Source organism: Lycium barbarum, chromosome 12 (assembly GCF_019175385.1).
Source record: "Lycium barbarum isolate Lr01 chromosome 12, ASM1917538v2, whole genome shotgun sequence".
Classification (NCBI taxonomy): domain Eukaryota; kingdom Viridiplantae; phylum Streptophyta; class Magnoliopsida; order Solanales; family Solanaceae; genus Lycium; species Lycium barbarum.
The window spans coordinates 75,596,320-75,611,500 of record NC_083348.1 but is presented as its reverse complement, the minus strand read 5'-3'; the positions used below and the strand labels follow the sequence as shown (position 1 = coordinate 75,611,500).

At 35.4% G+C, this 15,181-nt stretch overlaps 2 protein-coding genes and 1 pseudogene across 2 annotated transcripts; 1 reads left to right on the top strand and 2 right to left on the bottom strand.

Annotated features, from left to right (window-relative positions):
* Positions 1 to 701: 701 nt before the first annotated feature.
* On the top strand, positions 702 to 816 carry LOC132625257 (5S ribosomal RNA; annotated as a pseudogene).
* A 3,351-nt stretch (positions 817 to 4,167) lies between these two features.
* LOC132625064 (leucine--tRNA ligase, cytoplasmic-like) lies at positions 4,168 to 9,216 on the bottom strand. The gene is made up of 2 exons (XM_060339839.1): positions 9,058 to 9,216; positions 4,168 to 7,674 (listed from the first exon to the last, which is right to left on the bottom strand). The coding sequence occupies exon 2, from the start codon at positions 7,644 to 7,646 to the stop codon at positions 4,404 to 4,406; it is 3,243 nt and encodes a 1,080-aa protein (XP_060195822.1). The 5' UTR covers positions 7,647 to 7,674; positions 9,058 to 9,216; the 3' UTR covers positions 4,168 to 4,403.
* A 2,118-nt stretch (positions 9,217 to 11,334) lies between these two features.
* LOC132621155 (peptidyl-prolyl cis-trans isomerase FKBP17-1, chloroplastic) lies at positions 11,335 to 15,178 on the bottom strand. The gene is made up of 5 exons (XM_060335313.1): positions 14,839 to 15,178; positions 13,649 to 13,771; positions 13,188 to 13,304; positions 11,981 to 12,179; positions 11,335 to 11,581 (listed from the first exon to the last, which is right to left on the bottom strand). The coding sequence occupies exons 1-4, from the start codon at positions 15,115 to 15,117 to the stop codon at positions 12,057 to 12,059; spliced, it is 642 nt and encodes a 213-aa protein (XP_060191296.1). The 5' UTR covers positions 15,118 to 15,178; the 3' UTR covers positions 11,335 to 11,581; positions 11,981 to 12,056.
* Positions 15,179 to 15,181: the final 3 nt, after the last annotated feature.

Genomic DNA, 15,181 nt, shown 5'->3' with positions numbered 1-15,181 from the left:
ATATTTTATTTCTTGCGATCTTAATTTCAAAACACCACTAATACGCAAATATAAATTCAAGGATATTTTATAAATAACCCTTTCAAATTCAAATCAATCACGCATATTTTCATCTAAGCATAGTTATCATAGTTAATGAGAAATGATGAAAGGATAAAGAAATTCCTATTAGCTACTTTTGAATATATTCTTAAATCGTAGAAAAATCAATTAATATGTATTTATAAGCCTATTTTTATACAACATTATTATACTTTCATCTAAAACCTTAACAACATTCATAAATCGTATTTTCAAAAAATGGCATTTAAAGTCTCTTTTATACAAATTATTATATTTTCTGTAAATCTTATTTTAACTAACATTATTTTCTTTTAAAACTTTAGCAATATCTTAAAATCATTTTCTAAATTTTAAGCATTATATTTACTCTTAATTAATTAACCTAAGTTTGGCCGGACAACCGTAGTTAACGGATTCTAAAGGATGCCTAACCCCTTCCCTTTAGGATAATATAGAGCCCTTACCTGGAATCACACTGGTTAAGCAGACTATTAATTGAGGTTTAGTTTTAACTTTGCCTTAATTAACCCCTAGGTGTCCTAATTCACCGTTAAATTAATTAGGTGGCGACTCCTTAAAACAAAATAAACGGGAATCACCAATACATCATACTCCTAATTTTGACTCCGGTTAAAATGGGGTGTGACATAACATATATGCACCGGATCTCATCAGAACTCCGAAGTTAAGCGTGCTTGGGCGAGAGTAGTACTAGGATGGGTGACCCCCTGGGAAGTCCTCGTGTTGCATCCCTCCTTTTGGTCCGGCCCTTCTCCGGACCCCGCGCATAGTGGAAGCTTAGTGCACCGGGCTGCCTTTTTTTTTAATGATATAACATATATCTTTCTAATTTTGATTTCTTTGTAACAATTAATATAAAAAATTATAATATATTTTATAATTAATTTAATAAAAATATTCTAATCCAATATATACACCAAAATGGTTCTTATGTTTTGATCTGAACAGTTACTTAATTGAAATGGATATCAACCTGCCGGTATATATATATAAAATATTAAAGAATTTAAAAGAAAAAATTTAGAATCAAAATATTAATTTTTCCTCATATTCTTACTAATTTTCTTTTACATCAATAAACAACTTTCATTGTCACGATAATGATAAAAAAGTCTGACTCTTTCCATCTCAAAAACTTTTAATTACAACTAACGTGATGGTACATAAAATACATTTTGTATATATAATAACAACTAGAATGTTTTTAAAAGTTATTTTCAAAATACAAACCTTAAAGACTGACTAATTAAAGTGAATAAACATGTTCGGCTCGTGCATCGCACGGGCATGTATTGCTAAGTAAGTGTGATTGGAGGACCAACACAGCTTTAACAGCTTGTACCAAAAGCTTTATAAATTGTACACGCAATGAATGCTTATACTAAAAGCTATATAACTTGTACACTTTAACAAACTATTTTTTTATCCCACATAGACGTATGTCATAGTACTTAATATTTATTCTCTTCTCATATATACACGTACGCACTTATTTATTTCCTCTGTGCACTTTTAGTTGTTCACTTTTGATTTTTCACGTTCTTTAAGAATCAATAAATCCCATGTTGACATATGTTAGAGTACTGAATATTTATTCTCTTCTCATGTATAGACGTATGCACTTCAATTTTAACTCTTCGATACATATTTATTTCCTCCGTGCACTTTTACTTGTTCACTTTGAACTTTTCACGTTCTTGCTAAATATTTATTTTCTTCTCATGTATACATGTACGCAGTTCAATTTTAATTCTCCGACACATACTTATTTCCTCCCTGCACTTTTACTTGTTCACTTTAGACTCTTCACTTTCTTTAAGAATTAATAAATGAAGTACTCCCTTCGTCCCATATTACTTGGCCACATTACTGTACTTGACTTTTCACATTCTTTAAGAATTAATTAATAGATGAAGTACTCCCTTCGTCCCATATTATTTGGCTACATTACTAAAAATATATGTCTATTTTTCTATTCTATATTTTCTTTATTATATATAAACGCCCAAGGTAGACGAACACGGCAACAATAAGTTGTACAAAAAGCAACTGAAATTGTACTCTAAGCAGAAACTGACATGTGTACATTTCAAAAGTTGAACATTAATTCTACCTCTTGTGTGTTTACTTTTTAAGTCCCCGCGGGTCCGCAGTGTCTTAATTGTCCTTTCATTTGGCATATACTCCCTTTGTCTCAATAAGTGTCTACGTCTGACTAGACACGGCGTTTAAAAAATGAAGATAGACGTTCAAATCTTGTGATTTTAAATTAAAAATGTGTATAATATAATAAAATATTCTTTGAATCTTGTGATTATAAACTTGACATGTAGGATATTTGAATTGTCAACGTACTAAATATAAAAAAAGGCGGACATAACTACGATAATATAATTTTTTTTATTTAACAACAAACGCCCAAGGTGGACGAACACAACAACAATAAGTTGTACAAAAAGCAACTGAAATTGTACTCTAAAATGGGACTAACATGTGTACATTTCAGAAGTTTAACATTAATACTACCTCTTGTGTGTTTTCTTTTTAAGTCCCCATGTTTACTTTTTAAGTCTACATGTATCCGCAGTGTCTTAATTGTCCTTTCATTTCCTTCATTTGGCATATACTCCTTCTGTCTCAACTTAAGTGTCTACATTTGATTAGACACGGAGTTTAAGAAATAAAGACAGACTTTTGAATCATGTGGTTCTAAATTAAAAATATGTATAATATAATAAAATATTCTTTGAATCTTGTGATTATAAACTTGACATGTAAGATATTTGAATTGTCAACTTATTAAATATAAAAAGAAGCGAACATGACCAAAATAAGATAAATTTTAACAATAATTGAGAAATTAAGGAGAAAAATAAGAAGAAAGGAAAAAAAATATAGAGACTCACTAAGGAGAATCGCAATATCACTTGCAAAATATACAAATCATAAAGACTAACTAAAGTGAGCAACTAAATTAATCATGTTAGGCTCCGTGCATCGCACGGACATAATTTACTAGTCTAGTAATTTGGTACATCATATGTGCCTAGAAGACTGGTCAGCTCTTGATAACAAATCAACGATGCTGAAACATCAACAACCCCTTAAATTTATCGGTATATTTTATTTAAACATTCGGATTATGATATCTTTCAACTGAACAACTTAATATCTGGTAAAGTGCTCCTGTTAAACACTTCTGAATTTTGACATAAGCTTTTGCTTGTATTCTCAAATATCTATTACATAGATAAGTTAATCATTTAAAATATGTTAATCTCTTTTTAATGATACAGGGTACTTCAATGAGCTGCAAAAACGCATGTCTTTTCCAATTGAGATTAATGTGAACACTAGAGAACATAGTGGACGAGATTAAATGGCTGTCAATATATTTCGCCTTCAAACTAAAACAAAAATTGCTTTCAGCAGCAGAGTACAAGATCCATGGTCTGCCAAAGATTCGTATTGTCCCCAAATCTAAAGTAGTAGCATTTGTAACTCAGAAGGTCCTATTTATTTATTTATTTATTTTCATATTAGGAAGGTAAGGAAACAATATCTTGTTCTTCAGCGAATATTAGTAGTAACATTTTTTTGACGTCTTTATATTTGTCATTCTAAAATCCCTGTAGACTTTAAGATAAAACAAAATACTAAAATGATTATTCCAATATGAAATATATTACTTATACTATGACTTTGCTTTACTATTACTTTATTTTCTTGATTTTATTTTATTTTATCTTTTACTTTTAGAATAGGATTTCAAATTAGTGATTTCTAGTCTTCACAATCTCCCTCAACCAGGGTTTTTCTTTAATCCTTTTACAACAACAGCAAAGACGATTCAATAATTTTTTCAACCATTGATCATGTTAATGAACAAAGGACAAAACCTCAATGCCACTTCAAAATCTTCAGGCAAAAATGACTTGATAATATTGCACGAGTAAAATAAATCATCACATCAAACAGTAGAACAAATCCATATCAATGTACCTCCTCATTCAACTTAACCTTGAATGGAAACTAGTTTATCACAAGTTCACAACTTCAAAAGGTTTATAAGGAACAGAGAAGTTAACAAACATCATATACCTTTCTATTAACTCATTCACTGAAGTAACGTTATAGATCCACTGAAGTGAAGGTTCCATAAGAAGAAAGAAATGGGACGTACATAAATTCCTTTAAAAAATAGAACTAGCCAATACAAATTTGATCTGAATAAATGAAGACCTAGAAAGAGAAAATTATCGCATCATTTAGGTCTCAAACTAGAACTGTAGATAACTTATGCTGCAAAAATGTTTTACTCATAGAAAGATTGCCGTTGGATCTCCTGGTGATGGAGGATTCTGCCTCACGACCGCAGCATGAGGCCCCGCTTTCTCCAGAGCATCATCTATCATAGATAAGATCTCCAATCTCTCGAGACCAAGCTGTCTCTTGATCAAGTCCGAGTTCTTCTCAAGGACTTCAATCTCACCAAAAGGAAGCTTCAAGTTCAATGCTTGAACTCCAACTGACAAAACTTCATCTTTCTTGAACCTCAAGAACGGCATACAGAGCTTTTGTATTTGTTTGAAATTGCCTTGTTGCGCGATATGACTCTTCTGCAATTCGGAGAGGATTTCTTTATCAGGTGCAAAGGAGCTGGTTGAAGTGTCATATTTCCTCTGCAGAATCTCCAAACATTCCCTTTTCCACCCACCATACTGCTCATCCACATAGATCAGGCCCACAGTAGGTTTGTTTTGGCTACTCACATTTACATTTCCTTTCTTTGAGCCAGAAACCTGTTTCTGAAGTAGCTTCCTCATCGAGATAATCGTGTCTTGCAAATATTTGTTGGCCTTCTTAAGGGTAAGATCTGGCAAATCAGCCTCTGGCCACCCAGCTTTTATGACATAGCCATCCTTCTTCAAAAGCTCTTTCCATGCATATTCAGCATAGTGTGGGCAGATTGGAGCAATAAGTCGTGTTTGAACATCCATAAACCGCCATAACAAATTCCGGTTCATGCCTCCTGAACCACAGGAAAGCCTGTACTCATCTCTGGCAGCCTGAAGATCATAAAAACCAGTTTTCAGAGCTTCCCGAAACATGTATTCACTATAGTTCTTCTCTGCAGTCCTGACTGCAATATTTATTTCATTTGCAAATACACGGTCAGCATATGTGGATGGTGGCCCATTTCTTAAAGATGACTCTGCAGCAAGAACCTCCTGCATCCATGCTATTTCTTTTGTGAGACGTAAGATGGCAGCATTAGCTGTTTCAAAGACGAAGTTAGCATCGTCCATCCCATCACCTGCATCTGCAAGAGCAAAGCGTGTGGCATCAGCTGAAAACTCTTCAATTGCCTCCCGGAGTGTACGGAAATTTCCAGTAGACTTGGACATCTTCTCAGAGTTCAGCATTATATGCCCATTGCATCTGAAACCACGTGGCCAGTGGTGCTTAGGGAAGATGGTGGTGTGGTTATAGATGCAAAAGGTAAGATGATTCTGAATAAGATCCTTGCCAGAAACTCTGAGATCGAACGGATACCAGTAGTCGAATTCCTTCTTCATCTCCTTGAGAAGAGAAGAAGATATAGAAGAATTTTCGGGAAAAGGTCCATTACAGAACAAGAATTCCCAGACCTCATCTGTCAGCTGCTCTGGTTTCATTGAAGAATGATCAGTACCATACATGTCCCCTTTCTGCAAGAAATGTGCCACGGTGTAATATGCCATATAAATAGTGGAATCTGACAAGGACTCAACTAAGAAATCCTCATCCCAAGGAATACGAGTTCCCAGCCCAAAACTGCGAGAACAAGCCCATTGATTAAGCCAGCTGAGAGTGTGTTCAAAGCCATGCCGCGTCTCATCAGAGTAGACATTCATACTGGCCAAACACTCCTCTGCAGCCTTCCTCCATTCTGATTCTCCATAAGTGAGATACCATTGATCAGTCAAAGCTACAACACACTCATCCCCAGATCTCGACATGACCTTCTTCTCAGGTTCACTATATACTACAGCTTGATTCATCTCCAAAAGGTGGCTCCTGATCAGACCTTTCGCTTCTTGGACTTTCATACCAGAAAATTCCCCAACAACCATTGTTCCCTCATAAAACCCGCCCTTGTAAATTATTTTCTTTGCCTCATCAAGCTTATCTCTCTCATTCTGACTCTTGATTTTTTTTTCAATGCAAATTCTCTCAGCTGACCTATCTCCAAAATCTGGATGGTTGATAATCGGGACTATCTCAAATGGCAAGACCCACTCATCCTTCACACCAAATTTGGCCCTGAAAGCTGGCTTTGACTTCAAATCATGTAGGGCCATATAATCATCAGGAGAATCACTGGGAACACTAGTTACAATTCCAGTACCCTTTTCAGTAAGAACAGATAACATGGGCAGAGTGTATATTGTCTTGTTAAATGCCAAGGGAGACCTCAGGGGCAAACCTATAAGATCCTGACCAGACAATTCAACCAAACAAGTAGGCTTCTCAGGGATACGAGACAACCTTTGATAGGCTAGATTGAGAGCTGCCTTATAAGTCAACACAAAAACCTCAGTATCATTAATCTCAAATGCCCCATATTTTCCTTCTGGCAAAACCCAAGCATTTGTTTGCCCATACATGGTCTCTGGTCTCAGTGTAGCTGCTGCGAGATATACCTTTTTCCCCTCCAGAACACTCATCTTTGGTGGAAAAGGTGGAAGAACTTCCATCTTGATAAGAGTATACTCCTGGGGAATAACTCCTTCACCAGAAGCACGGTCATGGTCAGCACATGGCTGACCATCTAGGGGTGAATACACGGTGTACCTAAGATCTTTAACAATTTTTCCCGTGGCTTTCAGCTTCCGCATTTGCCACCGTACAAACGAATCAAAGTATGGATTCATGTCAGTTGTAATAAAAGTTCTACGCCAATCACAACCCAAGCCAAACTCCTTCAGATCCTCTACAGCCAGAGGTGGAAAGTATGTTAGCCAGTAATATGGGTCTGTAAACCTGCCAATTTCCTCGTCAGACAGACCATAACTCCTCATTATCTCCCACTGGTACTTAACAACCCCGGCCTTCGCAACTGCCTTCGATTTTTTTCCTTTAAATTTTCCACCCGGTGGGGGCTGACTTCCTTCGGTCTCAACCTTCACTTCTGTTTCAACACTCTCCTCTTCCTTCACAACAGGAAACACAGGAGGGTTCCCAAACATCGACACCTCCCTCGAAAGCTTATCAGAAGATGCCTTTATGGGCATCCCTGTGCAGTGAAATGCAAAAGGCAAAAGAACAGAAGCACCTCTCAATCGGTGATATGCAGCTGCAAATTCAAGCTTCGACAATGAAAAAGCATGGCCTAAATGAAGATATCCATTCATATAAGGGAAAGGGAAATTCCCAAAGAACTTTTCACCCACTTTAGGAGGCGAATCTTTAGGTTCAGCTCTGAAAACATCACCTTCTGTCCACCACTTATGGACCTGTTTCTCTATGTCTAACAATTGGTCCCTTCGGGCAAAACTTCTGCCACCTTCTTCTGCCATCACTTCTTTATCAGCAAACCTGCAGAATCTGCATAAAATAGGAAAAATCATAACAGGAGAACATCTTCATAATTATATCTTCACAGATCCATCAAGACAATTTTGAATAGATACTGCAACATCTTTTGCAGGAACATGCACACGGGAAAACATGTACAAAAGGAACCCGCAAGGGTGGCTCAGTTGGTTGAGCATAGGGCTTTCATAATGGAGGTCTCAGGTTTGAACACCTGCCTACGACAGCAGCAGGGATTTGCCTTTTGGGTCAAGCTCGTCGCACGGGGCTTGCCTAGTGCGGGTTATCTCTCCTGTGTGGTTTGCCAGCTATTACACAAGAATTGGGTTTACCCTGTGCGCACCCGAAGGGTAGCGGCTGCGGGTTCCCATGTCATAAAAAAAAAAAAAAAACATGTACAAAATATCATGTTCTCGTAAAAACCAAATTACACGAACCACAGGCTCATACACAAATAGATGTGATAACTTAATATTCTGGAACACTATGATAACCAAAACAAAATCTTCGAGTAATAACAAGTGATCTCAAGGCATCAATTCCATACGCCTCACAGAATTTCCGAGTCTTCCTCACGAGGAGCAATTATGGAACAGAGCAATAGTAAACCAGTTACAATCTCCTTCAAGAAACCAACAAGTTGCTACAAGACAGCTGGACCACCCAAAATGCCCAAAACGAATCTGCTTAAGCGTCCAATTCCCCCCCCCCCCCCCCCCCCCCCCCCGCGGTCCCAAAAATGAATAATCAATAGATTGCTGAAACATAAGAATTACCTGATCTCAACTAAGTCCATTACCAGCAATCACTTATAAAAAAAATGTGATAAGGACATTAACAACAATCAATTATGAAAAATGAAATAACAACCAGTACAAACATTGCATAACAGCTTGCAGTACAAGAGAAATTCACGTAATGTTAGAACCATGTACAGTTTCATTTAAGGCCCTATCTGCAATGGAGGAATCAAACACTATTTGTAAACTGAAAATATCAGCAGAACAGAATTAGAAAAGAAAAAAACTACATCCAAACAATTAAGTAAATGAAATACCTACTTTAAAAACTAATATAAACAATAAAAACAGAAGTAACTTATCAATGAACCTACCCAAGATTGAGGCTTTATGATAAATTTTCAGCATTAAGGATGATGGCTATGAAACACTTACTACTATAAACTAAAATAAATAATAAAAATAAAAACAACTTATCAATGAACCCACCAAAGACTGAGACTTTATAAGAATGATGGGTATTTGAAAAATGAAAGAAAATCAAGCATACTGATCTGGTTCGAGAAAATTAGCACTATTACTAACAAAAGTACAATTCAAGAATTGAGAGGTAAAAAAAAAGAGAGAAAGTGACAAAAATAGGAAAAAGAATTACCTTGATTTGCTTAAATTAAAGGGGATTATAACATATGATGTAAATTGTTTAGGGTGAAGTGAATATTTTCTCAGTATATGAGACGCCACAGTGATGAAATGAAAATCGAAGTAGAAGGATGACGTTTATTAGGGTTTTAGCTGGAGGGAACTGTTTTTTTTTTTTTTTTTTTTTTTTTTTGTCATTTAGCTTTACCACTGAATTTTCTAAATGGTCCCTGCAAAAGTAGGATTAGGCAATTTCGCCCCACTAGATTTTGTTATCTCATGTAGCTTCTTGATAATTTCTTTTTTTTTTTTCCTTTAGTTCTTTCTTTCAGGGTTAATTGTTTAATTTGCAGAAAATAATACTAGTAGCTACTTATGGGACAAACACAAAATAAATATGGATATTAATCAAGCTGACACTTCTATTAAAGTTTTTGACGTGTTGGTACATGGTAATGAGGCATCACCTCTATAGCTATTTTCCTTAATCTATATGAAATTCAGTTTTATTTTATCTCACTTTATTTTTGATAATATTGATTTTACAGATAAAATCACTTGGAATGAAACTGATAATAGGAAGTTAAAGTACCAAATCCACATATGAGAGTGCTTGTCATCATGAAATCACCCCAAATGAAATGGCATGGACTAATATATAGAAATTTTGCCTTCACGAGAAGATAAAATACTTCAGATGGTGCGGATTGACATGAGATTATGGTGGGATATGTTTAGGTGATTTGGCATTTTGTAGGTGTTTGGACATGCGGTTTGAAGCCATGAGATGAAACTAGCATTTAGACATGCATTTCATCTCATGGTTTCAAAAAATTTAAATATAAAATTTGACCCATAAGTTCATATTTTGTAAAAAGAAAGCCATAAGTTGGTAAATAGTTTTAGCAATTACCGACCAATCATTTACCAACCTCATTAACATCCACCAACCTTTATTTATATCTACCAACCTTTATAAGTCTACCAACCTCATTAATATTCATGTTAAATTTTCGTTTTTATTAAATTCAAGTTTGATCAATTGATCTTGTATTTTTTAGAAAGGCCTTCTAGTAGCGTATTAATTTTGTTATGAACTATGACTTGCTCATTTGGTAAGATTGTATAAGAATTGAGAATGTTTTGATAGTTTTCACAATTTGTGGGGTTTTTATATGTATAAGAGAAGATACAACTTAAAATACCCTAATAAACGTGATTTGAAACCATGGTTTCAAACTATGTCCAAACGGCTCCTTAATGGGTGATGCCAAAAATGGTGAAAGAGTTGATGTCTAGTTGGAAGAGCGGAAGGAGAAGAGAAGACGAAGGGCATGGAATGTGGTGCCACTTGCATTAATGTGGGTTGTCTGGAGAGAGGAATAGAAGAGCTCTCGAAGGTGTAAAATCGAGCTTCCCCAATTAAGGAGTAGCCTTCGTTCTCTTATTTTCTTTTGGTGCATTCAGAAAGTACCCTGTTGTATATATGATTGAGTAAAGTTGGTAGAGAATCATTTACTTTAGTAGACTCTTAACTTGTGGTATGCCACTTATAAACAGCAGCTTTATGACCTTGATTATGATATGCAATACATTGACTTGATTTAAAAAAAAAAATTCACGTGGCTTGTCAAACATAATAAGCTTGTGACAAATGAGCTTAGATTAATCACGAAGATCACCAAATCACCGAAATGTGAACATGTAATTGTGATGTCAAGGACCCTTCACATATTATGGCTTGTCCAATATCGAAACAAATGATGGAACAAGTTCATCTCCACCAAATGAGATTGCTACTATGAATGCCACGTCAAGGCTTGAATGGCTTGACAATATATTATAAATAATAATACCTGGCAACCTTCCTGTGCTAGAAATATATTTAAAATTATGTGACGTATATGAAGAGCATAATAGAAATTTAACTGAAAAAAATTATCTATTTATGCAGAGAAAAAAACAATTATGCTAGGAAAATTGATGAATCATCGCATCGTCAGAATTCTCAATCTAAACAAGTCACACTAATAGCTTGGTCTTCTCTTTTCGCAGGAAAGATTAAACTAAATAATGATGGCAGTGTCAAAACTGAAAATGCTACTTTTGGAGAGATTTTTTCAGATGATCAAAGTAAGTAGATGTTGGGATATTGAGGCTAGTTGAAGCCTATTTCAAGCCACACACATTCCTTTTTTTTTTTTTTTTTTTTTTTTCTCTCAGATAAATTTCCTAAATTTACAACATTCTTACTGAACAACCGAACCTGCTTCTAATTTGAACAAAGATATCTTTATCAAGTCGTAGAATATCGATTTCTTTTAAATGGTATAAAAACCGATAAACTAAATGAAGAATAAAAAAAATATATATATAAACACATGTACCCTTTCATCCAGAGTTCTAAAAACTCCTTCAAGCACTCTCTCCTTGCCTTTCATATATGGCAATTGGGCATATCATAGGACCAAACTTTTCACCGAGGCTTCTTTAACACCCACAAGCATTAGCTAGAAACTATTTCATCATCTGTAAACCTGGAAGAACAACAATGAATTAACTAAGAAGGAGATATCTTTAACTTATATATATATTATACTAGGCTACAGTATAAGCAAAACTAGAAACAACAAACTTTGTTGAGCAGAGAAACAAAGTGAGCTCGAGTTAACAGGCTAATGGATCTCCATTCTACATAGCCGAGAGTTAGAGATATTTATCTCACCTTAGTATTAAATCCTCTATAAAGCATTCAACAACTATATAGGTTATGCCGCACAACGAGTATTGTCAAAAATATGTGCAGTCTAAGTAGAGATTCAGGAGAGACTTTCTAATGAAACACATTGTCTAATATTTATTCCAAATAAGAAAGCAATAACTAGGTGATAACCATTAATAATGATTAAAACTTTTCCTATTAACAATAGATTTACCTTCCGTCATCATCGAATTGACAACAATTGCTCCATACTCCAGTAAAGAGGAGAAAAACGGCTGCCTAAGTATCGATCAGAGATGCCTCCGGCTGACCAATTCAATATCAAATATGACTGTCCCCAGTGTTGCACCTTCTCCATTTGCAAGACGGGTTGGGTTGAAAATGGTAGTAAAAAGCCTTTGCCGATCAAAATACTGAAACAAGGAGAAAATGTTTACTAACTTAAGTCCCAAATGAAAATATATTCATGAAATTTAAAGTACTTCTAATCTCTTTTAATAAGAATTAAAGTATTATTAATCTCGATTTCAACACCAATTACAATCAATCAGTTCTAAAGACTTTCCTACTGCAGGTATTATGAATGACTGAATCGTCCAACAGAAAAAGGCTGGCACAATAGAACTCCAAAATCATTTCAAGACTCTACCAAAGTCGAGTACATAATCCCCAAAATCTAGATGGTCCAAGAATAACCAGAATAGAAAGGAGGAAAGAAACAGAAAATAATTAGTTGTATGGATTCCTTTTATGCATGTTCAATCACGAAGGTGTAGCTGAAGCACATATTGTGTTTTCTAACTTAGGCTTTTTGGTAGCTATCTGTCATTGGGTGTATTGGGAATTCTAATCCAGTGTGGCAGGCTTGGACCAGTGATTCCAAACCCTATGATTTGAAACTCAAGAATAAGAAACTCCAATGGTGATAACACATTTAATATTTTGTTTCTTATAATTAAAACTATCTCTACCTTTACAAGTTAAGGATAAGGTCTGCGTACACTCTACCCTTGCCAGACCCCACTTGGTGGGAGTATACTGGGTTTGTTGTTTTTGTTGTTATAATTAAAATTAAAGATGGTAGATGGGTTGCAATTCAAAACATGGAAGGTGGGATTATAACATTACAGTAGAATTATGATCTTATTTATGTCTAAAAGAGCAAAGTAATTGTTGCACAAATTTCCCTTCTCCTAACTAACTATTAGAGATGTAATACCTCTTCTTGAAAAAGGGTAACAGCTCATTCACAGAAACATACATCAAACAGAAAAGGGGAGATTAAATGCATGATTCCCCCACAGCTTAATTTATGTAGAAAGAGCTCTAGTATTCAGAAGACTAAATAGACTTCCCTGCCAAAAGAATGCAACTGAGAAGAACCAAATTATGATTATAAAGGAAGAAGAGCAACTTCACACATTAGGTGGCAGGGGTTCTTGGGATGTATTCTGATATCCTTGAGATGGTGGGATAATAACTCGACGAAGGCCGCCTACTTTCATCGATCTCACAGCAGTTTCAATCCCTGATATAACCTGCAATAAGTAGATAGACAAAGATGTGGAATTAATTGCTACAGTTTTATTTGCTATGTAATTTAGTAGGTTCAGAACAGTCGAACAGATGCACTTCAAAGAGATTGAGCAACAAGGAATTCAAAGTAGAAAAAAAGATGAATTCATGTCCGACAGAAAAACTCAAACACCAGGTTAAGTTGAGCATTGGAGTTCATTAGTGGTCAAGCAGTTTTATATGCTTCTTGGCCAAAGCATCAAACAGTCACTCATCAACCACATTCAGGTTCAACTGATTACCTTGACTCCTCTTTGTTCAAATTAAAAGACTTCAATGGACAAGTGCGAAAGACAGGTTAACTCACTTTGCCTGAACCAAGGACAAAAGAGAAAGGAATTGGTTCACCAGTTTCGTCCTTGTGATCATAGGTTGAGTCAAAGCGCCATCCTTGCTTTGCAGCAAGTCTCCCATAATAATGAATTGCAACCTGTCCAATCACACATAATTACTCTCCAGAACTGAACAGACATCATAAAGCACTACCAGTACAGTTCTATGTAAAGCTGATAAAAATGTGCAAGATCCATTCAAGCATGACCACTGATTCCTCCTTGCTTTTCCTCAACTTTTATCCTATCCTTTAGCACAAAGAGAAACCATATGCAACACCATTGATCGGCAGTGACAGAGTTATCTAAGCAAAACTTCCTGAATTCGGACTTCTTCCACTACTAATATTTTGGTTCTATTAGTTTTATAGGTCATAAAACGTAGTTAATGTGCACATATAGCATATGCCATAATAATCTAGTAAAAGCAGATAGCTCCAGATAAAAAGAGGCTTTGTCTAGGTAAATTGTTCAGTAGACGATATATATATGCCAGAGAAATCTGTTTTTAAGCAAAAAACCAAACATGTTCTTCACCATGTCAACATACACATCATCCTTTCATGATTGTGAAAACTCAACAATAGAATTTCAACCAAACTCAAAATCTTCAAAAAGGAAAACCCAACTCTCTAGAAACAGCAGAAATTTTGAAAAGGAAGAGACTTTTTTTTCTCTATCGAAAGCTAATTGGATCGAGCTATCTGAATCCAATATCCATTTCTCTCTAATTGGCCTCATTTCTTTCCAATTAATTTGTCTTTTAGAGCACATTAGTAGTTATTTAAACTAGATTCTTTAAACCCCACACTTATTACTTCAACAATCCTTAATCCCAGCTAACTAATAATCCTTTCCTTTCACAATTTTGCAAACATATTTCACTAATTGGTTTTAACCGAGGGTCTATCGGAAAGAGTCTTCTAGCTCACAAAGGTAGGAGTAAGGTCTACATGCACCCTATCTTTCCGGACCCCACTTATGGAACTACACTGGGTATGTTGTTAGTTTGCTGTATTTCACTAATTAGTTTCCAAATAATTGACTTTTGTTACCAACAAATATGTGATTACATATAAAGCACAAGCTCATTGCATTTGCCTAACACAGCTTAGTACAGAAAACAGTGAAAAAAAAGAAAGTAGAAAAAGAGAAAGAAGGGTACCACATCACCATCAAGTGGGGTTTCCCCATTACCAATACGAAGGTCCAATGCCTTGACACCACCTGAATTGGGCAGCTCCAAGAACTTTGGAACTTGAGGATTTGCCCAAGAAATAGAACTAGATAGAGCAGACAGTGAAAGAGTAATTGCAGAAAGAGAAATAACTCTTCTTGATTTCTGGCTTGAAGAAGAGGAAGCAAAAGAGGTTTTGTGGCCATGGCGTGTATATAGGTATGTTGGACATGGTAATGGTAATGGAACTAGTTTAATCATTGTCATCTTCAAGCTTGCTTCTGGCTTTCCTTCTCTTCTCTGTTTTTTTTTAATCAGTATGATTTTTGGC